Source organism: Haliotis rufescens, unplaced genomic scaffold (assembly GCF_023055435.1).
Source record: "Haliotis rufescens isolate VD_foot unplaced genomic scaffold, xgHalRufe1.0.p SCAF_20, whole genome shotgun sequence".
NCBI classification, from domain to species: Eukaryota; Metazoa; Mollusca; class Gastropoda; order Lepetellida; family Haliotidae; genus Haliotis; species Haliotis rufescens.
The window spans coordinates 6,421,488-6,449,268 of NW_025963891.1; the positions used below are offsets into that span (position 1 = coordinate 6,421,488).

The 27,781-nt window shown below is 42.8% G+C and overlaps 1 protein-coding gene and 2 long non-coding RNA genes across 5 annotated transcripts in view; all 3 read right to left on the reverse strand.

The window, feature by feature from the left end:
* Nucleotides 1-7,534: 7,534 nt before the first annotated feature.
* Nucleotides 7,535-10,216, reverse strand: LOC125382668. The gene is made up of 3 exons (XR_007222516.1): nt 10,184-10,216; nt 8,377-8,478; nt 7,535-7,609 (listed from the first exon to the last, which is right to left on the reverse strand). It is a non-coding gene; the product is annotated as an uncharacterized LOC125382668 (long non-coding RNA).
* A 2,026-nt stretch (nt 10,217-12,242) lies between these two features.
* Nucleotides 12,243-13,571, reverse strand: LOC125382669. Of its 2 annotated transcripts, none has more exons than XR_007222518.1 (2): nt 13,424-13,571; nt 12,243-13,099 (listed from the first exon to the last, which is right to left on the reverse strand). It is a non-coding gene; the product is annotated as an uncharacterized LOC125382669 (long non-coding RNA). The 2 variants fall into 2 exon arrangements; XR_007222517.1 differs by having other exon boundaries at nt 13,196-13,571.
* A 2,812-nt stretch (nt 13,572-16,383) lies between these two features.
* LOC124150443 overlaps nt 16,384-27,781 on the reverse strand; it is a 42,456-nt gene continuing 31,058 nt past the window's right edge. For both annotated transcript variants that reach the window (XM_046522485.2, XM_046522484.2), the window contains one exon: nt 16,384-18,783. In XM_046522485.2, coding sequence (XP_046378441.1) covers nt 17,932-18,783 — 852 coding nt within the window. In that variant the 3' untranslated portion in view covers nt 16,384-17,931. The remainder of the gene's footprint in view (nt 18,784-27,781) is intronic.

A 27,781-nucleotide genomic window follows, 5' to 3' on the forward strand; every position in this document is an offset into this window, starting at 1 on the left:
ATGGTGGTAAAACACGTCAGCATGATAGTAAAACACGTTAGCATTGTGGTACAACACGCTAGCATGGTGGTAAAATACGTTAGCATGGTGGTAAAACACGTTAGCATGATGGTAAAACACGTCAGCATGATAGTAAAACACGTTAGCATTGTGGTACAACACGCTAGCATGGTGGTAAAATACGTTAGCATGGTGGTAAAACACGTTAGCATGATGGTAAAAGACGTAAGCATGGAGGTGAAACACGTTAGCATGGTGGTAAAACACGTTAGCATGATGGTAAAAGACGTTAGCATTGTGGTGAAACACGTAAGCGTGGTGGTAAAACACGTTAGCATGGTGGTAAAACACGTTAGCATGATGGTAAAACACGTTAGCATGGTGGTAAAAGACGTTAGCATGGTGGTAAAAGACGTAAGCATGGTGGTGAAACACGTTAGCATGATGGAAAAAAACGTTAGCATGGTGGTAAAACACGTTAGCATGATGGTAAAACACGTCAGCATGGTGGTAAAACACGTTAGCATGAAGGTAAAACACGTTAGCATGATGGTAAAACACGTTAGCATGGTGATGAAACACGTTAGCATGGTGGTAAAAAACGCCAGCAAGGAGGAAAAACACGGTTTACCGTGGAGGTGAAACACGTGAGCATGATGGTGAAATAAGTGAGGATGGTGGTGAAACACATGATGGTGCTGAAATACGTGATCAAGGTGATGAAACTCGTGAGCATGATCGTGAAACAAGTGAGCTTGATGGTAAAACACGTGATCTACATGGTAGTGAAACACGTGAGCATGAATGTGAAACACATTAGCATTGGGGTGAAACATGTCACCATGGTAACAAGGATTACACTCAGTGAATCTGGTGTTCAAGCCCATAACCGGGGCGGTCGGGTAGCCTAGTGGTTAAAGCTTTCGCTCGTCACGCCGAAGACCCGGGTTCGGTTCCCGACATGGGTACAATATGTGAAGCCCATTTCTGGTGTCCCCCGCTGTGATATTGCTGGAATAATGCTAAAAGCGGCGTGAAACTAAACTCACTCGCTCACTCAGGCCCATAACCAGAGGATATTGGCGGGTAAGGGACACAACTGTTTGCAGCAAACATGAAAAGGCAACTGTTGTTTTAAGAAGCGCCAGTAAAATCTAAACTGCTTATCACTGTCTCACTTGGCCTGCCAGCGGATCTGTTTGTCCAGCGGATCTGTTGGACCAGCGGATCTGTTGGACCAGCGGATCTGTTGGACCAGCGCCGATAATCCATACCTGCTACAAGATAACGTCATGTATGTGATTGTAACCAGTGAACCTAGACATAAGTGTCCTGTGTGGGAAATAACGAATATGTTTTACTATATGAACATGCCTTGTAAAGAGAAAGCTGGGGTATCATGTAACTCGACATATAGGCAACCTTTCCCCATCCAACATTTGCAACAACATGTGGTTTGGGTATTTTTCAGTTAAAGAAATGATCGGTATACTTAGTCATACTCAATGTATCATTGGCTCTCAGCTCACAACTTCTTCTAGATCGGTATACTTAGTCATACTCAATGTATCATTGGCTCCCAGCTCACAACTTCTTCCAGATCGGTATACTTAGTCATACTCAATGTATCATTGGCTCCCAGCTCACAACTTCTTCTAGATCGGTATACTTAGTCATACTCAATGTATCATTGGCTCCCAGCTCACAACTTCTTCTAGATCGGTATACTTAGTCATACTCAATGTATCATTGGCTCTCAGCTCACAACTTCTTCCAGATCGGTACACTTAGTCATACTCAATGTATCATTGGCTCCCGGCTCACAACTTCTTCCAGATCGGTGTACTTAGTCATACTCATTGTATCAGAGGCTCTCAGCTCACAACTTCTTCCAGATCGGTATACTTAGTCATACTCAATGTATCATTGGCTCCCAGCTCACAACTTCTTCTAGATCGGTATACTTAGTCATACTCAATGTATCAGAGGCTCTCAGCTCACAACTTCTTCCAGATCGGTATACTTAGTCATACTCAATGTATCATTGGCTCACAGCTCACAACTTCTTCTAGATCGGTATACTTAGTCATACTCAATGTATCATTGGCTCTCAGCTCACAACTTCTTCCAGATCGGTATACTTAGTCATACTCAATGTATCATTGGCTCCCAGCTCACAACTTCTTCTAGATCGGTATACTTAGTCATACTCAATGTATCATTGGCTCACAGCTCACAACTTCTTCTAGATTGGTACACTTAGTCATACTCAATGTATCATTGGCTCCCAGCTCACAACTTCTTCCAGATCGGTATACTTAGTCATACTCAATGTATCATTGGCTCCCAGCTCACAACTTCTTCTAGATCGGTATACTTAGTCATACTCAAGGTATCATTGGCTCCCAGCTCACAACTTCTTCCAGATCGGTATACTAAGTCATACTCAATGTATCATTGGCTCCCAGCTCACAACTTCTTCCAGATCGGTACACTTAGTCATACTCAATGTATCATTGGCTCCCAGCTCACAACTTCTTCCAGATCGGTATACTTAGTCATACTCAATGTATCATTGGCTCCCAGCTCACAACTTCTTCTAGATCGGTATACTTAGTCATACTCAATGTATCATTGGCTCACAGCTCACAACTTCTTCTAGATCGGTATACTTAGTCATACTCAATGTATCATTGGCTCCCAGCTCACAACTTCTTCTAGATCGGTATACTTAGTCATACTCAATGTATCAGAGGCTCTCAGCTCACAACTTCTTCTAGATCGGTATACTTAGTCATACTCAATGCATCGTTGGCTCTCAGCTCACAACTTCTTCTAGATCGGTATACTTAGTCATACTCAATGTATCATTGGCTCCCAGCTCACAACTTCTTCCAGATCGGTATACTTAGTCATACTCAATGCATCGTTGGCTCTCAGCTCACAACTTCTTCTAGATCGGTATACTTAGTCATACTCAATGCAGCATTGGCTCTCAGCTCACAACTTCTTCCAGATCGGTACACTTAGTCATACTCAATGCATCATTGGCTCCCAGCTCACAACTTCTTCCAGAAATGGGCAGTGTTCTACGTGCAGGTCGTAGGCATTTGTTAAGCCCAAAACGGGTGTTGATTCAATGGCTTGGGCTAGTGAGAGGTATATTCAATGGGTAGGGCAAGTGAGAGGTGTATCCAATGGGTAGGGCAAGTGAGGGCATATTACATGGGTAGGGCAAGTGCGGGGCATATCCACTGTATGAATACAAGCAGAAAGGACCAAGAATACAAACAAATCAGAGATGACAAGGACATAAAAGAATCAGAAACAGAGAAGACCAGAATATAAATGAATTAGATCTAGAAAGGGACAAGGGTACACAATACAAAATAACCAGAAGAGGGGAAGCATAATGGACAATCTGAGATACCAAATATCTGTTGTAATGACACCAGCAAAGGTAAAGTGTGAATATGGATAGAAATATAGATAGGAGATGCAGTGATCAGAAAGGAGACGGAAAATCATTATAGAACGATTGTATTATTGGATCATGCATTTGTCACATAATAACTCGACTGCCCCGACTGTGAATCAGTTCACACGTCTTAATGACGCCAGGATTGTCGGGAAACCAAGGTGTTACATGCACAACATGTACGTCTAACACGAATAAATATAATAAATATTGACAGAAATATTATTATTCAGCTATGGAATCTTTTAACAATCATATTCTATACAGCTATCACACACAGCCGGTGGCAGAATCAAGTGAGACCTTAATGGCAAATCGATAAGTCCCAAACACAACTGCAGTAATTGTCGAGTTTCAAAGCAAGGTAAGATTTCCAGGAAAACTATCCGAGCTTGTTAGTATCGATCTGCACAGTCATCTGATACAGTTAGATCTGTTAATAGCCGGCGCCAGAGATCTCCAGATCTGTCAAGTGGGAGATTAGCTCCAAGTGAGAGATTAGTAGAGACCTCCAGATTGTAGCATGTGAGAGATTGAGGGCAATCTCGACATGGTGCCAAGTAGAGATCTCGAGTTTCTGTCAAATGAGGGATTGACGCCCGTCTCGACATGACTTCACGTAGAGATCTCCAGGTTGTGTCGAGTGAAAGATTGGCGTCAATCTCGACATGGTGCCAAGTAGAGATCTCCAGGCTGTGTCAAGTCGGGGATTGACGCCCGTCTCGACATGACTTCACGTAGAGATCTCCAGGTTGTGTCAAGTGAGATATTGGCGTCAATCTCAACATGGTGCCAAGTAGAGATCTCCACGTTGTGTCAAGTCAGAGATTGGCACAAGTCTCGACATGGTGTCAAGTAGAGATCTACAGGTTGTGTCAAGTGAGATATTGGCGTCAATCTCGACGTGGTGCCAGTTAGAGATTTCCACGTTGTGTCAAGTGAAAGATTGGCGCAAGTCTCGACATGGTGTCAAGTAGAGATCTCTAGGTTGTGTTACGTGAATATCCCAATTTTAATCGATTGGGCGATACTGTCTTTGGTGGTGCCAGTCTTCACATTGTGTCACGTGAAGACCTGAGACAGTTTGGAGCATATATATACAGCCTTATACATCAGTGACGTTATTACTGAAGCATACACCGGAGCAGGGGTTAACTCGTTCCGACACGCCAGTCAGGTAGCCGGCCAGCACGTAGCTCAAGTAACGCTCCTGAATACTGGATGAGATGACGCTGTATGAATTATGGATAAGGAAAACAACTTTCCCTTGGAACAATCCAGATCAATAGCAAATGGAACGCCTGTTTACCTTTTTCAGCCTTACATTGTAGGTACACCTGACGATGTCTCAACGTCCTGAAATACATGTGAATCTCAATAGCATATACTGTCTATGTACTTAGGCCATATGCCATCCCATGACATCCGGGGAACGTCACCTGTCAGTTTAACACGGTGTACATACCTTGTGGAAGTTATTTTTCTGTAAACACATTGGTCAATATGCTCTGTGTATACACCTTGTCAAATATCTTCTCTAAATCCCATCTTGGTCAATATGCTCTGTGTATACACCTTGTGAAATATGCTCTCTGAATCCCACCTTGGGCAATATGCTCTGTGTATACACCTTGTGAAATATGCTCTCTGAATTACATCTTGGGCACTATGCTCTGTGTATACACCTTGTGAAATATAGAAGGTGTATACACCTTGAAAATCCCAACTTGGGCAATATGCTCTGTGTATACACCTTGTGGGATATGCTAACTGAATCCCACCTTGGACAATATGCTCTGTGTATACACCTTGTGAAATATGCTCTCTGAATACCACCTTGGGCAATATGCTCTGTGTATACACCTTGTGAAATATGCTCTCTAAATCCCACCTTGGGCAATATGCTCTGCGTACACACCTTTTGAAATATGCTCTCTGAATCCCACCTTGGGCAATGTGCTCTGTGTATACACCTTGTGAAATATGCTCTCTGAATCCCACCTTGGGCAATGTGCTCTGTGTATACACCTTGTGAAATATGCTCTCTGAATCCCACCTTGGGCAATATGCTCTGTGTATACACCTTGTGAAATATGCTTTCTGAACCTCACCTTGGGCAATATGCTCTGTGTATACACCTTGTGAAATATGCTCTCTGAATCCCACCTTGGGCAATATGCTCTGCGTACACACCTTTTGAAATATGCTCTCTGAATCCCACCTTGGGCAATATGCTCTGTGTATACACCTTGTGAAATATGCTCTCTGAATCCCACCTTGGGCATATGCTCTCTATATACAACTTGTGGAATACGCTCTCTGCAGACACCCGGCCAAAAGCAGAGTCGATTGTACGCTTCCGACTAGCATGTGTTTATGAATCACTAGTGAGGATAACAGGTGATTCCGAAAAGGTGAGCTTACCCTGCCCCATCGGTGGCACTCGTTGCAAACACATTCAAAGGCAGGTCAATTGTTTACCTGAGAAAAACATGGGAACATATAGGGAATAGGGAATTGCATTGGACATATTGTTGTCACTGATGCATTTAAAACCGTTTGAAAGCTTTATTGAGGTCTTGAATTTTCTAACCTTGATCAAACAACTTCTGAGCAGGAGTTGTATGACGCTCTCTAAAATCTAGGTGGAAGGGCATGCTCGATTGTACCTCAAACGTTGTGAAATATAGACACCAAGGGCTGGTACTTCAGGAATGTTGCTCAACATAAAGGGAACGTTGACTGTTGCAAAGTTGAAGTCATCCATCTTGTCATACAGCGTTGTGGAGAGTGTTTTGCCACTCTGAATCTTTATGAGTGAGTGAGTGAGTGAGTATGGTTTTACGCCGCTTTTAGCAATATTCCAGCAATATCACGGCGATATATGGGCTTCACACATTGTACCCATGTCGGGAATCGAACCCGGGTCTTCAGCGTGACGAGCGAACGCTTTAACCACAAGGCTACCCGACCGCCCCCTGAATCTTTATGCATAGATCTAAATATAAAACACTAATGAGGCGTGGGTAAATCAGTGGAAGGGAATTGCGACAATTACGACGTCAGCCCAGCTAACAATTTCACGTTGTGACAACGTTGTGATAACGTTGTGGTAACGTTGCGGATGTTACGTCCATATAACGTTTTTCTGTGGACTCCCATTTATGTTGTCACAACGTCATGGCCTAACGTTGTGTTACGTCATATTCACGTCGTGACAACGTTGTGATGACGTTGTATTTTACGTTGTGGGAATGTTGTATTTTACGTTGTGGCAATGTTATAATAATGCGTACCTACAACGTTATTCTGTGTACTACCATGGACGTTGTCACAACGACGTGAAATAACTGCTACCAGGATGAAATACGTTGTGAACATTCCCCACTAAAATGTTGTAAAACAACCCAAAAACATGTTCCGGAAATGTTTTAGAATATGCTTTAGTCACGTGAAGGTGTATGATTCGAGACACCCTTTACCAATGTTTTCAAACCAGGGCGTCGAATAGCCCAGTTAACAGTTAGATCTTGTTTTGCTGACAATGTTCAAAAAGTAAAAACACCACTGAGCTGTTAACTAGATACATATGACTATAACAAAGGCAGACACCATTACCCTTTAGGCAAGTACTGCAGGAAATAAAATAAGAATGGCAGACATTGAAAGGGGTTGACAATATGATATTTTCTGGGGCGGGTCGGGTCCTGGAATTTTATCGAAAAAATATATTGTCACCGAAAATTCTTGACAAAAATAATTTCGGTTCAGATTGGTGGGAAAAAAATGCCTGCCACAAAAAATGACATAGATCTAGTTGCAAGGTGCTTATCTTCAGGCTCATAGAGTTAAATAAAATCATATATCTGATTTTGTAGCTGTGACCGAAAATATATGTAATCTCCATAGAAAAGTTCCAGGTCCCCACCTCCTTGAATATCAAATGGTCGGTCTCTAATCAAGTCCATATAGTATTCTTCAACTTTCAGTCATGCGACGTCACCATTCAACAAAGAATTCATAGAAACATTTGTGTTGACATTTTAATATTTTAGATAATTGAAAATTTATACACTTTTCGAAATTATTGAATGCCAGAATCTTCTTTCTTTGATGTTCACTTCCACTTCCCTGAAATACAAACAGGTTACTAAATCTCGAGCAGGTATTTGAAAGATACTATATGACGAGAAACATTCATTTGCAGTAGGGCTGTTACGATTCACTCGCGAATCGAACCGTAACCATTCGTGAATTGAATTCGTTATTCATGGCCACTAGAATCGAATATTTATGAATATGCTATCATGTATATTTACATACCCTGTACCTAAAAATATCCATAACAACATATTATATGCATAGATTCTTTCAATGACAACACTCTAATAATATTTAATTTGATAGTATTGTTTTCACTGGTCATTGTCGCATTTGAGCAGATACTAGTACCTGGATAAGTCCAGTATATAAATGTATAATTTATTAATAATTAACAAACCATGTCAAATAAATTATGTTGTTATTGTTTCACTGAATATAATAAATAACACATAAACTTCTGACTTGTTATTGTAATTGTTAATTAATATTCGTATTCGTTACCCTATATTCGTGATATGAATCGTATTCGCCTCATAGTGTATTCGTTGCAGCCCTAATTTAGAGATAAAGCTTTAATAATATTCAAACAATAATGTATAATGCAAGTGTCTGATGGAAACAAATTTTAACATTCATTCAGAGACATCAAGGATCAGGTTGAATACAAAACGTGGTACGAGCATAGATTTATATAAATAGATCTACATTCTTAGCATTCATTTAAAGCAAAAAAACAAAAAATCAATTAACATGGATATAGACAATGGAATGTAACTGTAAACAATTGTACTTACGTTAACATAATTCAGAGCCCAGGGTTTATTTGGTGTGTTCCTCAATGATTCAACATTCTTGATTTTATCTCCTGGAATGGTCGTGTAACATTTTCCCCCTTGCTACAACGAAAACATATAAAAAAGTCAAAACTAGAACTATATTCAATAAGCATACATTTAAATATATAGTCTATCCAAAAAGATAACATACATTGTATAATTGCCTAAAATTTAGGAAAAACTGTAAATCTAAAGCCCCCATGTATAGCGTCCGATCGGAAATATCTCAGGCTACAGATATAAGAAACAAAATTATGAGTACCATCATAAAACAAACACCTAATGTAATTTGATTTCCATATACACCGGTCTGACAAACCGGTCAGGCAAACCAGTGATTGTTATAGTGAGCCACGTCTCACAACCTCTGTCAGAGTACAATGACACACAATCATGTTAGTACAAACATGGTTTGTTGGGGACCTTTTCTAAACCGGAATCCAAACGAGAACAGATATATTAGAGAGGCATTGTAGCTAATTACGACTCACATCTTCATCGCAGCGCTGTTTATATAGATACAGTACGATTTCGTAGCGAGCACTGGATCTTACTCGTTCAGTTTTCGTTCACCATCTCATTGTCAAAAAGTTTCAGAGAACCAAGTATCATATGAAATTTATTTGTTACTACGTTTATTAACATAATACAGTTCAATATCGTTAAATATAATTCTGTAGTGTGGTAGCCTACGTGGCAACATATTGAGATCGAAAACCGAACGAATATGGTTGCTATCAATTGCATTGTATTTTTCATTGGTGCACATTGGCTACACCAAGATAATCAACAAACGATGACCAACTCACTGACAATATATGGTGATATTTAACTTTTGATTATCGACTAGTTTATCATCACCAGCGAGGACAATACCGCAAACACCCCGTTATAGCGCGCGACGAGAGACTCGTTTTACTTTTACTCGTTTTCATTAGAAAATATAGATCTAGTTATCGGAAAATGATGAATTGATTCTTTTTTTGAAATATTAAAAAGACACATGATAAGCGCCTTGCTAAAATAAACTTTATAGACAGCACCAACAACCAGATGATCCACATTTAGGCTACTTCAGTCAGTGCTAATTAGGCCTTTTCGAAAACAAGTATGTTTCTGTCTCTTCCCGAAAACACAATTTTTCATAACATCATTGAGCGCTTTAGACTAAGGCTATAACTAGCAGCCTACAGAGAATCGATCTGAAAATACTTCCATTGTTTTGATTCCCTCTCTTCGCTGTATAAAAGAAATCTACTCAACCTTTCCTATGGCCTGAATGAGCCACATTGTTTCACAAAAATCAAAGTCAGAAGATTAGTACATGTAAACTTTAAATGGTAATGATTTCAGAAATAACAAGGAAGAAATGGCGATAACTGTCAGTGGTCAGAAGGCGATGCATAAGTTAGGCCTATTTACAGAGCTATACGCTTACGATCGAAACCCGAACATAATATGACGGCCACAAAACGCCGCCAGACTGAATTCTGGTCAAACAAATACTGCTTGCCCTTGGTAATTACCCTTGGTATCCATAATATAATAAAATGGAAAAAAAGTCGTGGGCCTCCTTCACCTCTATATACATCATGTTCTGTGTATGAAATATTAATATCAACACTGACGCTCGGTGAAAGTGACCGGCAAACTGCATTCTAAACCCCGCCACTTCTGAATAGTACGATACATTTAAATCATTTGACTGTCTGCATGTACAGAAACATATCAACAAGCGGAGACTGCTTTTGAAAAATTAACTTACCTCATCCGAATTCACAGATCATCTGTCCAGTTCCAGTTGCTGCACAATCACTTGTCCAAAGCACAACGTTATCACAACGTTAATTTGCAACGTTGTTGTTACGTTGTGGAATAACGTTACAATATAACGTAATACTAACGTTGTCATAGAGATACGCAATTACGTTCTGGAAATTTTAGTATTAAGAGATGAAAATTCAAATGCCGAATATACAGAAAGGTAATGCATTATACTGCCTTGGTATTCTGACAAATTCATGTTGATTTTTATAAAGCAGTTCTATTCCTTTATGACTATCGAGAAGCAAACTCTATAACGTTACACCGACGTTTCAGAAACGTAGTTACAAAACGTTGTGCGATGTCCGATGCACAACGTTTTCACAACGTGAATGTGCAACGTTGTTATAACGTTGTGAAATAACGTTGCACGTTGACGTTATAATAACGTTGTGACAACGTTATATCACGACGTTACCAATCCACAACCTTTCCACAACGTTGTGACAACGTCGTGTGTTAGGTGGGAGGGGCGGTATTCACATGTTTTCTCAGTAAATATAAACTTCAGATGGTTTTTGCGTTAAATTATAACAATTGCCTTGCATCTGTGAATATATATGTAACTGTATCTTTGGTAACCACGTTTTGTAGCAAAGGCCCCATGGATCAAGAAATGACGATTTTCTTTAAATTGGTCTCATATGGGATACACGGGAACTGTTACAGTTTAGGCTCTATATTTCGTAGGTTTCCCGACAGATTGAATTGTCTTTCAATGCAGTGGGCACGCAGTATAAATACATATATTACAGTGACTTATTGAGTTGATATGGGGGCACGGGTGGCCCAGTCGTCTTAGGCGCCGCGATTCGCTGTGCAGAGTTGCGTCCCTTGGGCACGCCAGAAACCTATGACTGTGGGTTCGAATCCCGGTTCGCCCCAATTATGTTTCTAGGTTTGTCAGCATCAGAGACCTACATCAATTCGGGCTTTCCTCCCACATTAACCTGACACGCCGCGTTATAGCTGGAATACTGTTAAAAGCGGCGTTAAACCCAACTCACTCACTATTGATTAGATACTAAGCTAATTTCCCATGAGCCTCCCACTGTCCCACCAGTATACAAACCTGAATAGTGTGTGTTCGGTAGAATTATTTTGTTTTGGAAGGCTTCGTCGTTATTTTACATATTCATGTCCCACGCGTACATTTTGACATGTGTCTGATCTGTGTCCAGTGGATTGGGACTATGAAGCCATCAGATTATTATTTGCATTTAGAATGAGGCTACATTAATGGAAATAGCTAAGGTGTTGGCACAGTGAGGTACGAAAGTTCACACTGCAGGGTACGGCAGTATGACCTGACCTATCATTAACCGAAGCTTATATGATCAATTTAATAGATATATAGTTTCCACCGATTATTATGAATGGTGATTTTGTCGCTGCAGTCGTTTCCACATGAACCACTGTAGACACGAGATACAAGTCCCCCCCCCCGCGCCTTGTTGTCACCGTGGAGAAGAGACACAAGTCATGTAGGTTTTATTGTCAGCGTATATCACCAGGTTCCTACAGAAGGTGGTGGAATGGGGTTTAACGTCGCGTTCAAGATTATTGCACTTATATAGCGACGTGTATGCACGTGTGTGTGCTTGTACTATTCCGGACTGATGCCGATTTATAGTGCCCACTAAGATACCATGCCGCAGTTTAACATGGATACCCCACTCAGACATAGTATACTGACCCCGAGCCGAGTCCTTGTTTTAGCCCCTTAATGTTGAACTCCAGACAGGGTAACAAGTAACATCTTTTGACGTCTTTTGGTATGACGCGGCCGGGGAGCGAACCCCGACTCTTCCGCTCTTCGGGCGGACGCTCTACCACTAGCCCACGGAGGCGGTCGTTCCTAACAGTAGGTTCATATAGTTTCAAAACAAGCACACTGGTAACAATACAAACACTGTCCTCCATATGCACCACAGCTGGCACTGACGCTTTCAACCAAACACAACTGATTATATTACCAAAACAAACCACAACAATAGCAATATGATGAAAATAGTTTATTTTCAATTCCCATTGCACAGTGTATAATGATTCAGTTATTAATTTAAATGTGCAATTGCACCACATATTGACTGAATTCTATGACTCTCATAAGAATGTCAGCTTGAGATTGTGTGATATAGGCTGTACAAGGTCTATCATTGATTGTATGACATGAAGTGTAGTCTCTCACAGATTGTATGACATGAAGTGTACAGTCTCTCAGAGATTGTATGACATGAAGTTACAATCTCTCAGAGATTGTATGACATGAAGTGTACAGTCTCTCAGAGATTGTATGACATGAAGTGTACAGTCTCTCAGAGATTGTATGACATGAAGTTACAATCTCTCAGAGATTGTATGACATGAAGTGTACAGTCTCTCAGAGATTGTATGACATGAAGTGTACAGTCTCTCAGAGATTGTATGACATGAAGTTACAGTCTCTCAGAGATTGTATGACATGAAGTGTACAGTCTCTCAGAGATTGTATGACATGAAGTTACAGTCTCTCAGAGATTGTATGACATGAAGTTACAGTCTCTCAGAGATTGTATGACATGAAGTGTACAGTCTCTCAGAGATTGTATGACATGAAGTGTACAGTCTCTCACAGATTGTATGACATGAAGTGTACAGTCTCTCAGAGATTGTACACCTAAGGTGTACAGTCAGCTAGAGACTGCATGACCTAAGGTGCACAGTCAGCTAGAGATTGTATGACATGAGGTGTACAGTCAGCTAGAGATTGTATGACCTAAGGTGTACAGTCAGCTAGAGATTTTATGACCTATGGTGCACAGTCAGCTAGAGATTGTATGACCTAAGGTGTACAGTCAGCTAGAGATTTTATGACCTAATGTGTACAGTCAGCTAGAGATTGTATGACATGAAGTGTACAGTCTCTCAGAGATTGTTTGACATCAGGTGTAGTCTCTCGGAGATTGTACACCTAAGGTGTACAGTCAGCTAGAGATTGTATGACATAAGGTGTACAGTCAGCTAAAGATTGTATGACATAATGTGTACAGTCAGCTAGAGATCGTATGACATGATGTGTACATTCAGCTAAAGATTGTATGACATGATGTGTACATTCAGCTAGAGATTGTATGACATGAGGTGTACAGTCTCTCAGAGATTGTTTGACATCAGGTGTAGTCTCTCGGAGATTGTACACCTAAGGTGTACAGTCAGCTAGAGATTGTATGACATAAGGTGTACAGTCAGCTAAAGATTGTATGACATAATGTGTACAGTCAGCTAGAGATCGTATGACATGATGTGTACATTCAGCTAGAGATTGTATGACATGAGGTGTACGGTCAGCTAAAGATTGTTGACATATGGTGTACAATCTCCCAGTGATAAATTGTATGACATGAGTCGTACAGTCTCTTGGTTAGAGATCCTATGACATAGGATGTACACATTCTCCCAGTTAGAGATTGTATGAGCCATGAAGAAATAGCCACAGAAATCTACAGCAGATGACACAGACGGGAGGGCTGCGTGAGCCACATTGTGTAGGCAGTCCGTCAACACTCGCAACGATATCCCAGGTCCACTTATACTACGTGCAACAGATATTCCACTGGTGAGTGAGCGGATTATTCTTCGTGCGTTAAGGAAGAGAATTTATGGATGTCAACTTCTTTATTATGTGGATCACAACGTTTCGGAATATATGCTTTCTCCACCATCTGTGTCTTGTTCACATAATAAACTTATTGATATGGGCGCAGCGTGTGAAAGTGCAACATAGGCCCGCCTGTAGCCAATAACACGACACTGTAACCGCTGCAAACACTACCAATTCCGTTATTGCCAAATATGTTTCAAACGATGATTGATGCATCACAGTAAAACACACTTGACATTTCAAGAAATGATCGCAACCACAGCCATAATGTAATGTTTTGTCCAGTAGAGACAGGTTTGACAGTTAGGAGACAGACGGTCTGCGAACCCGTTCGGATAGTGTTGCAGCGAAAACAGGTGACGTGCTGGTTGGGCCACACCACTGGCAGAACAAATACACCTGAGCGACGTACCTTGGACCTCCCATTAGATAAAGTAAACATGCACGAGGGAAGGGACTGATCCGTAATGCTAACAAACCCCACTTATCTGCAGTTTCCGATTGTCAACACGTGCAGCAGTGAACGCTCGCTGTCACCACGACACTTTCAGTCGGAGACGTGGGAACAACACGAGCTATCCACACAGTTACTAATTGCCACGATGAAGCCCATTTCTAGTGTTCCCCGTCGTGATATTGCTGGAATATTGCTAAAAGCGGCGTAAAACAATACTCATTCACTCACTCACTTTCAACGAAAACCCTCTGCACAGAGATACAGACGGGTCCTTCTGCGGCTGTCGTCTGCCATAAGAATTGATGGATACTGTTTTACGCCGCATCAATTTTCAAGCAATATCACGACGGGCAACACTAGAAATGGGCTTCATCCTTGCAATTAGTAACTGTATGCCAATATAACCCGGGTCTTCGACGTGACGAGCGAACGGTTTAACCACTAGGCTACCCGTAAGCCTCCTTAAAAAGCGAACGTCTTGAACAGAATATAGTAGTATATAAAAGAAATAAAACAATGCTGCAAACGTTGATTTAAGCTCATGGTTGTTTTAGCTAACGTACGATGTGTTGATGATGCTGAGTGAGACGGTGACGACATTTTGCATTGCGTGTTGCCATGGGTGATAAATCCTCTATATAACCAGATGCAATATGAACTAAATGATAGCGAAGACGTGACATCTGTCAATCACACGTTAGTCATCACGTGATCTGCAGTGTTACGCGTGAAGTGTGCTGGACGGGTATAATAAAATGAAGGCACTGTGTCTAGCACACTTCTCATGAAATTATCGATATCTCAGAATGTGTACTTTCTCTTGCAAATATATATCATGAGGCGAGTGTGTTTCTGTATCGTAAATAGCCTATGTTTGTGACATAGTTAGCCCCGCATGATGCAAGTGCCACCGGTGGGGCAGGGTACGCTCATCTTTTCGCGAACGCCTGGTACCCCCACTACTGATAGTGATTCAGAGACTGAGTGAGTGAGTGAGTACGGTTTTACGCCGCTTTTAGCAATATTCCAGCAATATCACGGCGGGGGACACCAGAAATGGGCTTCACACATTGTACCCATGTCAGCAATCGAACCCGGGTCTTCGGCGTGACGAGCGAACGCTTTAACCACTAGGCTACCCGACCGCCCATTCAGAGACTGAAGCTCATGAGGTGGTCTAAATCGTACAATCTTCTCTGCTTTCGGCAGAGATTGGTTATGAATAAGGAAAGGGTTTTGTCGCTTTTAATTATACCTAAAATATGATATTTATGATAAGGAAACACATGGGGGTCATAATCCCTTGATTATATAACGTCATTCCTAAAATAGTCCATGATTAAGATATACTTTTACTCAAATCTGAACTTGTAGAAACTTCGAATCAATACAATGTTTGAATGAAAAGCCCCATTTATCATTGGTTTGTCTTCAGAATTACAACACATCTGGGCCCCCTGTCAGCCTATTGGGTACATGAGACAATAGCTTAGTGATAAAGTAGATACTGCATGAAGATTTAACGTTGTGACTGCTGGGTGAAATCATTTGCATATTCATAGCATCGTCATACCGAGTTTATCGGATCGGTTTATCGCATGGATGATCTGATATGAAAGATAACAGGATCTGATACAGTGAGTAGTGAGTGAGTGAGTTGGGTTTACAGTATAACAGCAGTCCTGTCATATCACGGCGTGTCAGCTTAATGTGGGAGAAAAGCCCGAAGTAAGTGTACCACTTTGGTAGAACCCACGAGCACGGATATGGTGCTGACAAACCTAGAAACATAATCGGGGCGAACTGGGATTCGAACCCACAATCATAGGTCTCTGGCGTGCCCAAGGGGCGCAACTCTGCAAAGCGAATCGCGGCGCCTTAGACGACTGGGCCACACGTGCCCCCGCGACAGTGAGCAATACGTTAGTGATGCTTCAAAGTGTTCAAAGAATTATATACACCTCGAATGCAACTGAAAGTCACCTACCATGTAACAGATTAATACTTTCTTATATATTACTATCAAATATCAATAAAGAAATGAACAAATAGAGTTATTTAAATAAGACAAATCTAAATGATAAAACAATTTCCCTACTAGGAACGATGTAGCCAATGTGACGTATGTAACCAAGGTAACGGATGCAACCAATGTAACCTATGTTCGTTTTGTTTGTTTGTTTGTTGTTTAACGCCGCACTCAGCAATATTCCAGCTATGTGACGTAAATTATCGAGTCTGGACCAGACAATCCAGTGATTGACACCATGAGCATCGATCCACGCAATTGGAATAACTTATGTAACAATTGTAACCGATGTAACCAATGTAACTGATGAGATTCAAAACTGATATGAAGCGTGATTGTAATATAGAAAATCTTCGGTACTGGAGCTGACTCGGGAATGAGGTCACAGACCCCTGCCGACGTTTACAACATTCACAGATATAGCTATTGTGGGAAAATGTGATCGCCATAACAAGTCATTCTTCAACAACAGCGAAATCCGATGTATCACGTTTTGTCTATAGTCGTCATTTATCACAATGGAAATAGTCGGGACTAAAAGCTTGTCGTGCAAGATCGCCATTACTAAACATTGACGAGGAGGTGTGAGCGAGAGCGCGTGTTGCCATAGCGACTTCCTCTGTGATTACCTGTGGGTCCCATTGCTTGTATACACAACTGTATACGGTCCGGGGGCGTCACACGTGCACTTGCTGAGTCACTTCGTGTCATGTGTACACAAGAGCGAGCATGTCAGTCATCTAGTTGAAGTGAACATACTTTTACACCCAGTACCGGACAACACAGACTTAAACAAAACCGAGAAAATACAAACGGAATTTCAATATGGTACTTTTCGATGAAGTCAACATTGATTTTGTCAATGAATATCCTCGATCTCTCTCTTGAAACATTACCAGGAGTGTATGACATCTCTAAAAATATCACAATTGTTCAGACATTATCACATATTGCAGTCAGTGGGTCCTGGGGGAGGAGAGTGATGGGGGTGACTTGTGGGCCTTGAGCTCACTCACACTCTAGCACTTGGAATCTTCCGACATAATCACACGTCGGTAATCTGGCGTCTTTTAACAGAATCTCCATCCCTGTGTTGCACTGATGGCGTGAGCAGTGAACGGTGCATCTGTCACATTGTCCTATACAACACCGAACTGAGGTCAACATAACCCTCGTCAGGTGTCTATCACTAACACCAAGATCCACCTCTAACTCTTCAACTCACATGTAGAGCATACATGTACATTTCTAGACATGCTATCAATGCGTAGTCCTGTACTTTGTCTAGTTTCAGCATACCCAGCCCTGGACAGAGCCAGAACTTGGCAGTGGTCAGTGTCTGTCTCAGTTTCTGTCCATAGTCCTCCTAATCTCAGCAGCACATTACATCCTCAGCAGAAACACACCACGTTGACCAACAGCTTGTCCACTACTTTTCACTTCCTCGAAGGTGCCACACGTGTTATTCGTAGAGGGCCCAAACATAGGTTGGCCACATTCGTGCGTGCATCTCTGTTTCCTTCTCGAAGCAACATTCACAGACGGCATTGTCAGGAGAAATCACTTTAATAGACCGGCCACCTGTTTGTCCAGTTTCTTGATCTCCTCTATCTGTGACACCTCCTCTTCCTCTGAATCTACCTCCACCGACGCGGAGGGGATGGGGGGAGGGGGCATTGTTTTAAGCATGCCAGTCTCCTGAGTCGGAAGCTTGGGTAAATGGTCCACATTTAATATCACAGGAGGACCAGACTGCTGTTTGATCTTTAGTGAGGTCTCTATGATGTCCTGGGCTGTCCCGCTGATGGACGTTCTGGACGAAGCAGTCTGAGATGAGTCTAGAGACTGAGACGACTCGTCCAGGTCGAAGTGTTCATAGCGGGGTTCACTTTCATTGATTACTTCCCTATGAGTAGTCAGATTATTTTTATATGTTTTAAGATGTGGCCTTTTCTTTGTAGACCGCTTCCCTCGTTTCCCTTTAGAGTTAGGCTTCCCATTCACTTCTGTGGAATATGGATCAGGTGTATGGGGGGGATGGTTGTTGCTCTTACCCCCTCCGTGTCCTGTTGAATGTCTCGGCCCATGTCCCGTTGCATGTCCAGGGACAGGGCCACTGGGGGCTACTGCAGGTTTGGTTTTGGGTCGTGAGCAGACCGTAAAGTACAACACGGTGATGAGGGCGCTCATCCCCATGCCAGCAATGCCACAACAGATGAGGATGATACCAACAATCTTCTTGCCCTCCTCATTTCGCCACTCGGGAGGGAGGCCCGTCGTGTCGACCTCCATGATGCGGTAGTTGAGCACCAGGCAGACTCCTGTAGACAGCATGATGATCCCGAACAGCGCGGAGAAGACGCTGATGGCACAGCAACAACATTGGCTCTGCATCGACTGCATCCTGGCCATCTGAAACAGACAGGAACCATGAGGACTGACTGAAGCAAAGGAACAAACAACTCTCCTCCCAAGCTTGGAAAGAGTATAGAATGACAGTTCTTTCCAAACATAGAGAGCTAAGGATGCCTTGTAAAATGTCATTGATTGATCAAAAGTTGATTGGTTAGGATCCTGATCATGTCTGTAATAATATGTCAAAATGTAGAATTAAGTTTTTGAAGGTTTTTAAATTGTTTGACTGAATGGGACACACACACACACACACACACACACACACACACACACACACACACACACACACACATATATATAGTTTAGGACACGCACAAATATTTGAATAATGCTTACACCAATTCAGAAATGCACACAGCTGGAATTAGAACCTTTGGTAGAACAGTCCTCTTATACTCTGCTCGTGGTAGCACACCTCGTCAACCCTTCACTGTACATATCTCTACTTATGATCTTATGTACATGACTGACTGTCACGTCATCGTCACCACAGTTAGTTTGATTCTTGGGTGTGGAAACAACGTGTTTTGTCTTCAAAGGTAGACACATCAAAGCGATGGTGTTCAGATATAAAGTCCCACGCAGTACTACGAGTCTGGCTACATACTACAGAGTGACGTCAAGACGTTTGATGCGACCTGCTGGAGAGTTCGGCCTGTGGGATGCCCTATACACAACACGCAGACATTGACATAATAACATAGCCGCGAAGGATTGGGTGGAGTTGGTTGTACGGCGCCATTAGCAATAGTCCAGCATGGTTGGCCCTCAGAGATTATCTTTACAACTATACCCATGTGGGGAATCGAACCTTAGACCTTCCATAGACCCGGGACTGCTTTAACTAGTCGGCTACCCCATTGGACCTGAAGTTACTTGAATCACAATAGGCCATCTCGCCGGGGAGGGCGGTTCAGCAGTTGATGGTGGAGTGGCCTTAATTTCTGACGCGTGCTACAAGTAATTTCGGATAGTTAACACGTCTCTAGACATCACAAATCAATCAACTTGCACGTCCGTTGCCGTCAGCATTACAAGCAGTGGCATGCTGGAGTTGCATAGACAAGAGTAAATGATCACAGCACAGCTGAAGCATTCATGCCAATTAATCTACTTGTACAGAAGACAGAAGGTGCCAGATGGATTTATTGTACGATAAACAGCCCCCACTCGTTCTTTATTTCTTAAAAATAATCATAGTTTTATCATGACGTCATTTCTGGAGATTCGAATATGCGTTCGCAACTTGATGACGTCGAAAAGTGGACGACGTTATTTTTGAGAGAGAAGTGTCTAGTAAGTTGTTCCCCATAGGTGTAGCTGGGGTATGCAGATACACGCAGTGGCCGAATGAGTGGGAGAGATATGATAATCGGTTTCAGGAGAAAAGGTACAGATGATCGACGTGAGGATTGTGAGAATATACGGGAAATACCAAACTTAACCCATCTGTTCGTAAAATGGACTTGTCCGACATTTCCGAGGTCGGATTCTATTCAGGGAGTCATCAATAGTAAAGTTTGGTACATATTTTTGAAACTTGTACATTTTATCCACATCAACATATCATATAAGAATAAAAAACGATAGGTGATCGTTGTGTATCGTACAATAAAACACTGCAGGGAGAATACCTTACCTTTCCGAGAGGACACTCAACTCATAGCTTCTAGCACACAGGCAGGCCACCATGTCATAAAGTCAACTGAACGGGAACGGGACAACAACGACAGGACCAAACCAGACGAGTATACTTATTATATTCACGCTTGACCGACTATGGAGCTTATCCCTGGGTCCGCCACGCTTCCACAACTTCAAAGCAATAAAAGCTGGCCAGCCCAGACTGGTCCAACCGGTAACAATTGATCAAATGACCAGGTCACCCGTTGGTAATTCCCGCTTGTTTAATTACTGATACCATACATCAGGACTACAATGATGTCCATCACTTCCCCGGGGCATAATGTGGGCATTGCCGTGGGACGGTCTCACCTGTAGGCGAACTCTACTTGGCATTTCGTTCATATTTCACAACACAGACATTTGTTTGTTTGTTTGTTTGTTGTATAACGCCGCACTCAGCAATATTCCAGCTACATGACGGCTGACTGTAAATAATCGAGTCTGTACCAGACAATCCAGTGAATGACATCATGAGCATCGATCTACGCAACTGGGATACGATGACATGCATCAACCAAGTCAGCAGGCCTGACTACCCGATCCCGTTAGTCGCCTCTTACGGCAAGCATAGTCGCATGGGTTGCTGAAGACCTCGTCTACCCCGGATCTTCACGGGTCACAGACAAAATTCACACACATTCGCAGCACTTAGTATTGCATATTTGATACCGTGTATATGCCCAGGTGCCCGATATTAATAAGTGTGGTATGACGTATATACCCAGGCGTCTGATTTTCACAAGACGATACATCTTCAACATACACTATCTGGCAATTGACTACCCACTGTAACATACAGTTCTGGGCGAACTCCAGCCACACGTATTCACCCCAAGTGCCTGTACCTGTCTGGCAGCGGGTTGCAGTGGTAGACTACTCTGCACCGTGTACTTCCTGGTAGAACTGTCTGAGGGCACTGCGATTTACAGGGCGGTACTTCTGTCCTGAGTTTCCCGGAGCCTACAACGTTACTCCACACATTGCCTGCCAACTGTCGATCCTGTGTGGACTCGGTGACACCACAAACAGCGTGCGACACTCAGCTGTTTGTACACATCGCCTTCTTGAACTGCACTAAAGGACACTAGGCGATGCAACACTACTTGTTAAAACTGCCTGTTAGGACACAACCCTGAGGGCTAAAGTGCTGTAAAAGTAATTTTGTGCAAAGGTTTTATAGATCACGATCTATCAATCAATATAAAACATGTCAATACGTCCAGTGTGCTTCAAATTGCGAGCGAATATTTCTTATTTAGATATGTACTCATCTGTGTAAGTTTACATTTCAATACCCTACTAAGAGCCAACGGCGGAAACACAACCAAACGCCAAGAGCCTAAAGGTGTTGTTTATAAAATTGACTGCCACTGTGTACAATTCTACGTAGGCGAAACATCCCTCCCCATCAACACCAGAATCAAAGAGCACAAAACTTCAACATCGAACCAGATAGTAAATCAGCCATCTCGGACCATATCAGCAACTGCCCCACTCACAACATCAAATGGGAAAACGTCCAAATCCTCTCCAACCTCCATGACTTCACTAAAAGAAAACTAACAGAAGCAGTCCACATTCGCCGCAACAAGCCATCAATCAACAGAGATCAAGCCTATTTCATCCCATCCGCCTACAGTGAACTCATTAAGCAATAATCACCACACCTACGTAAACCTGTTTAATTGGCTCCATGTCTCATTGGCTTCCACCTATGTGTTCTCTGTCCATCATGTTGTTACGGTATTATCAAAAAGACATTCTCTTGTCATTACTCAACCTACTCATGTTATCCCACTCATGTATGCAATTGTTGTTACTGTTAATCCCCCACCTACTATATATATATATTGTATTCTGTACCATGTCCATACAAGTAAGATCGGCAGATGGCTATACAAAATTCAACCCAAGGTCCAACAAAAGCCAAACTCATACTCAAATGAAAGGAAAATTGAAACTGCTATCTCACGCCTCAGACTTGGTCACAAAAAGCACTACGACAAGGTTTGTTCATCTTGCAATCAGGCTGAAACCATTGACCACCTGTTACTAGAAGGTCAAGACCATGCCCCAGCCCGGGCTAGGTTAAAACAAGAATTGCAGTTAGATCCGCTATCTGTCATAGATCTCCTAAAGCCAAGAGATGCAATAGCGAAGGCCAAACTAACTCTATTTCTGAGAGATGGACAGCTGCTCGAACGTATATAAACAGAGCAGCCAAGGATAAAAATGAAATCATATCAATAAAAGAAAATAGAAATCATATCAATGCAAAAACAGAAATTATGTGAACACCGAACTCACAATAGATATGTGAACCCTTCTCACACACAGGAGTCCCAAAGAGGGACAGGTCAGCCGAAATTGCCTAGGCAGAAGGCGACCTCTTAAACACCTAATGCAACAACAACAACACCATGTCCATCATTCACTCTTGCTTGACAACGGTATAGAATCTATACCGAAACGTCGCCTTTACAATAATTAAAGACGTTGTTATTCTTGTCTTACCATTAGCCATCTGTGAACCCCGTTCAAAGCGATTGAACGCCGCTTTAAGCAACATTCAAACCACTTCCCGACGCTATTCGTAAGAGGCAACTAGCAGGATCGGGTGGTCAGGCTCGCTGACTTTGTTGATGCATGACGTCGTATCCCAATTGCGTGGTTCGATGTTCATGATGTCAATCACTGGATTGCCTGGTCCAGACTCGATTATTTACAGACCGCCGTCATATAGCTTGAATATTGCTGAGTGCGGCGTTAAACAACAACTAAAACAAACAAACAAACATACCCGGGAAAATAAGCACGGACACCACACAGTGGGGACTCGACCCTGGGTCTGGGCGTGACTGACGACCTTAGTCATGGATTAGTGTTTGAGCTCGATGAAGGCTTTGCAACATCAATTAATCGTATATTGAACAGTTATTTACGCGATAATCCAATCCGATAAACTTCGTATCCCGGTCTGATAATTATGCAAGTGAGGCCCAGCTGGAACTACTTTTGATAAGCTCCATGCATCGATGTATTTGCCTTCGTGCTCGATAAAACATTGTCTAACTTTGCCGGTAAGTTTAAGAGTTTAAGAGGTTTAGCGGTGTGCGGTTGTTTCCTCAGCCAAACGTGGCTGCAAATAATTTGGCACTATTTTACTAACTCCTATATTGTATCTATACGCGGTTTCTAAGGTTATTTCAGTGAGTCAAAATGCTTCTTAATCTGGATACTTCTTGATACTTCTTAATTATAAAAGAATTAAACTTTAACAAAAGATACATTTAAAAAAAAAATACCCTCGTTTGTTTCAAAGCAGTAAAATTAAAATATTAGGAAATAAAATTGCCTTCATATATTCCTGATATATTTATGGTATTAACGATAGGGACACACTCTCCTCTGCTAACGTACGGTATACCATAATGGTATATCTATCATAGGTAATCTAGTGGCCAATGACTTCAATAACACATGCTTATATGGCCTAGGAACAATGTCACCGTGACCCAAGAAATGCCTCGCCCGTCTCATTGTAGCATGTGTACCTAATGCTTTAATTTGATCATTAAGCCTGGGATCGGGTACACGACAACATGAGAGTTACGGGGCGCTGCCTGTGTCCCTTCGATGTGTTGTGTTCCGCGCCAATCGTTCACTACTGTTCAAATCGATAGAGTTCGATACAGCCTGCTAAACGATTGAATGTGCTAGCATGTGACAACGTTCCCGCTAGGTGGATGTACCGTTATGAAAACGTCCTGTCATTACACTTGACGGCTGTGTCACGTAAGATTCTTCTTCAAGTCGAAAGGCAATAAATCGTGAATGCGGCGATTATCCTCTACCATGTGGTCACGTAAACACATTAATATACAACTTGAATCATGCAACAAGCATCTGCTCGTTTTACACTCATAACATAAATACACCCGTAAGCCATAACCTCTTATCTCCCTTGTTCTACGCATGTCCAACCTACACGCCCTGTTCTACACGTCAATACGGCATGTTCTACACGACACTGTACTACACGTCAATACAGCATGTTCTACACGACTGACCTACCAACACGACACTGTACTACACGTCAATACGGCATGTTCGACACGACTGACATACCAACACGACACTGTACTACACGTCAATACGGCATGTTCTACACGTCAATACGGCATGTTCTACACGACACTGTACTACACGTCAATACGGCATGTTCTACACGACACATTTCTACACGTCAATACGGCATGTTCTACACGACACTGTTCTACACGTCAATACAGCATGCTCTACACGACTGCCGTACCAACACGACACTGTTCTACACGTCAATACGGCATGTTCTACACGACCCTGTTCTACACGTCAATAGGGCATGTTCTACACGACTGCCCTACCAACACGACCCTGCACTACACGTCAATACGGCATGTTCTACACGACACTGTTCTACACGTCAATAGGGCATGTTCTACACGACTGCCCTACCAACACAACACTGTTCTACACGTCAATACGGCATGTTCTACACGACACTGTTCTACACGTCAATACGGCATGCTCTACACGACACTGTACTACACGTGAATAGGGCATGTTCTACACGACACTGTTCTACACGACAATACGGCATGTTCTACACGACACTGTACTACACGTCAATACGGCAAGTTCTACACGACGCTGTACTACACGTGAATAGGGCATGTTCTACACGACACTGTACTACACCTCAATACGGCATGTTCTACACGACACTGTACTACACGTCAAAAGGACACTGTACTACCCGTCAATACGGCATGTTCTACACGACTGCCCTACCAACACGACACTGTTCTACACGACACTGTGCTACACGTCAATACGGCATGTTCTACACGACACTGTACTACACGCGAATATGGCATGTTCTACACGCATGTCCTTCCTACACGACAGTTCTACACCTCAATACGGCATGTTCTACACGACTGCCCTACCAACACGACACTGTTCTACACGACACTGTAATACACGTCAATACGGCATGCTCTACACGACTGCCCTACCAACACGACACTGTTCTACACGACACTGTAATACACGTCAATACGGCATGCTCTACACGACTGCCCTACCAACACGACACTGTTCTACACGTCAATACGGCATGTTCTACACGACACTGTACTACACGCGAATATGGCATGTTCTACACGCATGTCCTTCCTACACGACACTGTTCTACACCTCAATACGGCATGTTCTACACGACTGCCCTACCAACACGACACTGTTGTACATGACTGGCAGCTGTATGTCAAGCACACTGCGCTAAGCGAAAGGGAAGGGAAACATGGTATATATTGTAAACCTTCTATGTCTTGCTGTGTTCGCACTGGGGTTCCTCTTCACCATTGAAATCGTGATACAATGACGCTCAACGACGACAGCCATACAGCACAAGCTTATAGTACCTCCCATCATGACATACAAGGCAGTACTGTCTGACCGCCTCTACATGTCACTGAAGATGTTCGTGGATGTTTCTAGAACTATTTGTCAGGAATAGTGAATGAGTTTTGCGCCGTCGCCTGCTAACAGACCGGAGCCGTGTTAACCACGCTGCTGGTGATCTCGGCCGTTCCTCACGTTGCACCGATCACGTGATGCAGAGGGGCGACACTGTACGTTTAAAACTGCGGCCATTTCAGTTTTCACAACAGTCTAATTTTCGGAGGTAACCATGAAAACTACGCACAGTTGTGTATCTCCAGACTCACCTCGATAGATACACCGATGTTGGAAATATGCATAGATAACTCTCCGTCCGTCCTATATTCCTACCCTTGCCTGACACGATTCTTGTCAAACACACACCCTCTGAGCAAGATAACGATTAATCAACCGTGTGTACAGACGTCTAGATCTTTTTGTTAGCCCATTTCAAACAGCCCACACACCACTAAGTGGTTCCGCAATACTCTTGTCCGTGTGGACTATGTAACATACCATTGTGAGAAGGAGCCTCCCAGAACTGTATGTCGGTGTGTACACATCACCGCGCGACCCGTGAAGATTCCGGGGTAGAATAGGTCTTCAGCAACCCATGCTTGCCGTAAAAGGTGACTCTGCTTGCCGTAAAAGGCGACTAACGGGATCGGGTGGTCAGGCTCGCTGACTTGGTTGATGCATGTCATCGATCCCAATTGCGTGGATCGATGCTCATGATGTCATTCACTGGATTGTCTGGTCCAGACTCGATTATTTTCAGAACGCCGTCAAAAAGCTGGAATATTGTGCGGCGTTAACCAACCAACCAACAAACAAACAAAAACATTACCACGCGCCGTCCCCTGGCTGTCTTTGTGTTATTGTTTGTTTGTTTCATATTGTTTAACGCCGCACTCAGCAATATTCCAGCTACATACAGCTACAATACATCAGGGCCACATTGACAGCCATCGCGTCCCCGGGGCATAATGTGGCATCGCCGTGGGACGGTCTCACCTGTAGACGAACTCTACTTGGCACTTCGTTCATATTTGACAACACAGACAACATTCGTTTGTTTGTTTGTTTGTCGTTTAACGCCGAACTCAGCAATATTCCAGCTATATAACGGCGGTCTGTAAATAATCGAGTCTGGGCCAGACAATCCAGTGATTGACATCATGAGAATCCATCCACGCAATTTGAATACGATGATATGCATCAACCAAGGCAGCGAGCCTGACCACTCGATCCCGTTAGTCGCCTTTTACGAAAAGCATGGGTTGCTGAAGACCTATTCTAACCAGGATCTTCACGGGTCTTGTGCTGTAAGTAAGGATGTGATTCCTTATTTCACTATCGGTGTGACGCAATGAGCAGCGAAAAGATCCTACAGGACAGCCAGTGACATAAGTGAGTGCCCGAGTGGCGAGTGAGTGAGTGAGCGAGAGGGGTTGGGGAGGGCGCGTGTGCATATACTCAAGTTGACTGTGCGAGGTGGAGGCCTGGGTCACGGTGACAGTACAGTACACCTATCGGCTATCAAAGTGGCATCATAATCACTCTGCCAAGATTGTAACGGCCTCTCGCAACACGAACCGCTTTACAACTGTGTACCGAGAGCTTATTCGCCGGATGAGAATCTTGCCGACGACTGTTGTGATACGCGTACGTCGGCCTGAGATAACACAGTAGCTACCCCTGATCGGGGTGTCCAGCGATATGAGTGAGAGCCACTTTCTCCCCTACTTCGTCTCTATATTGGTGTGAGCGACACAAACTTTTGTCGCCTGTCAAGCGAGGACGCGGTGACTTGTTGCGATAT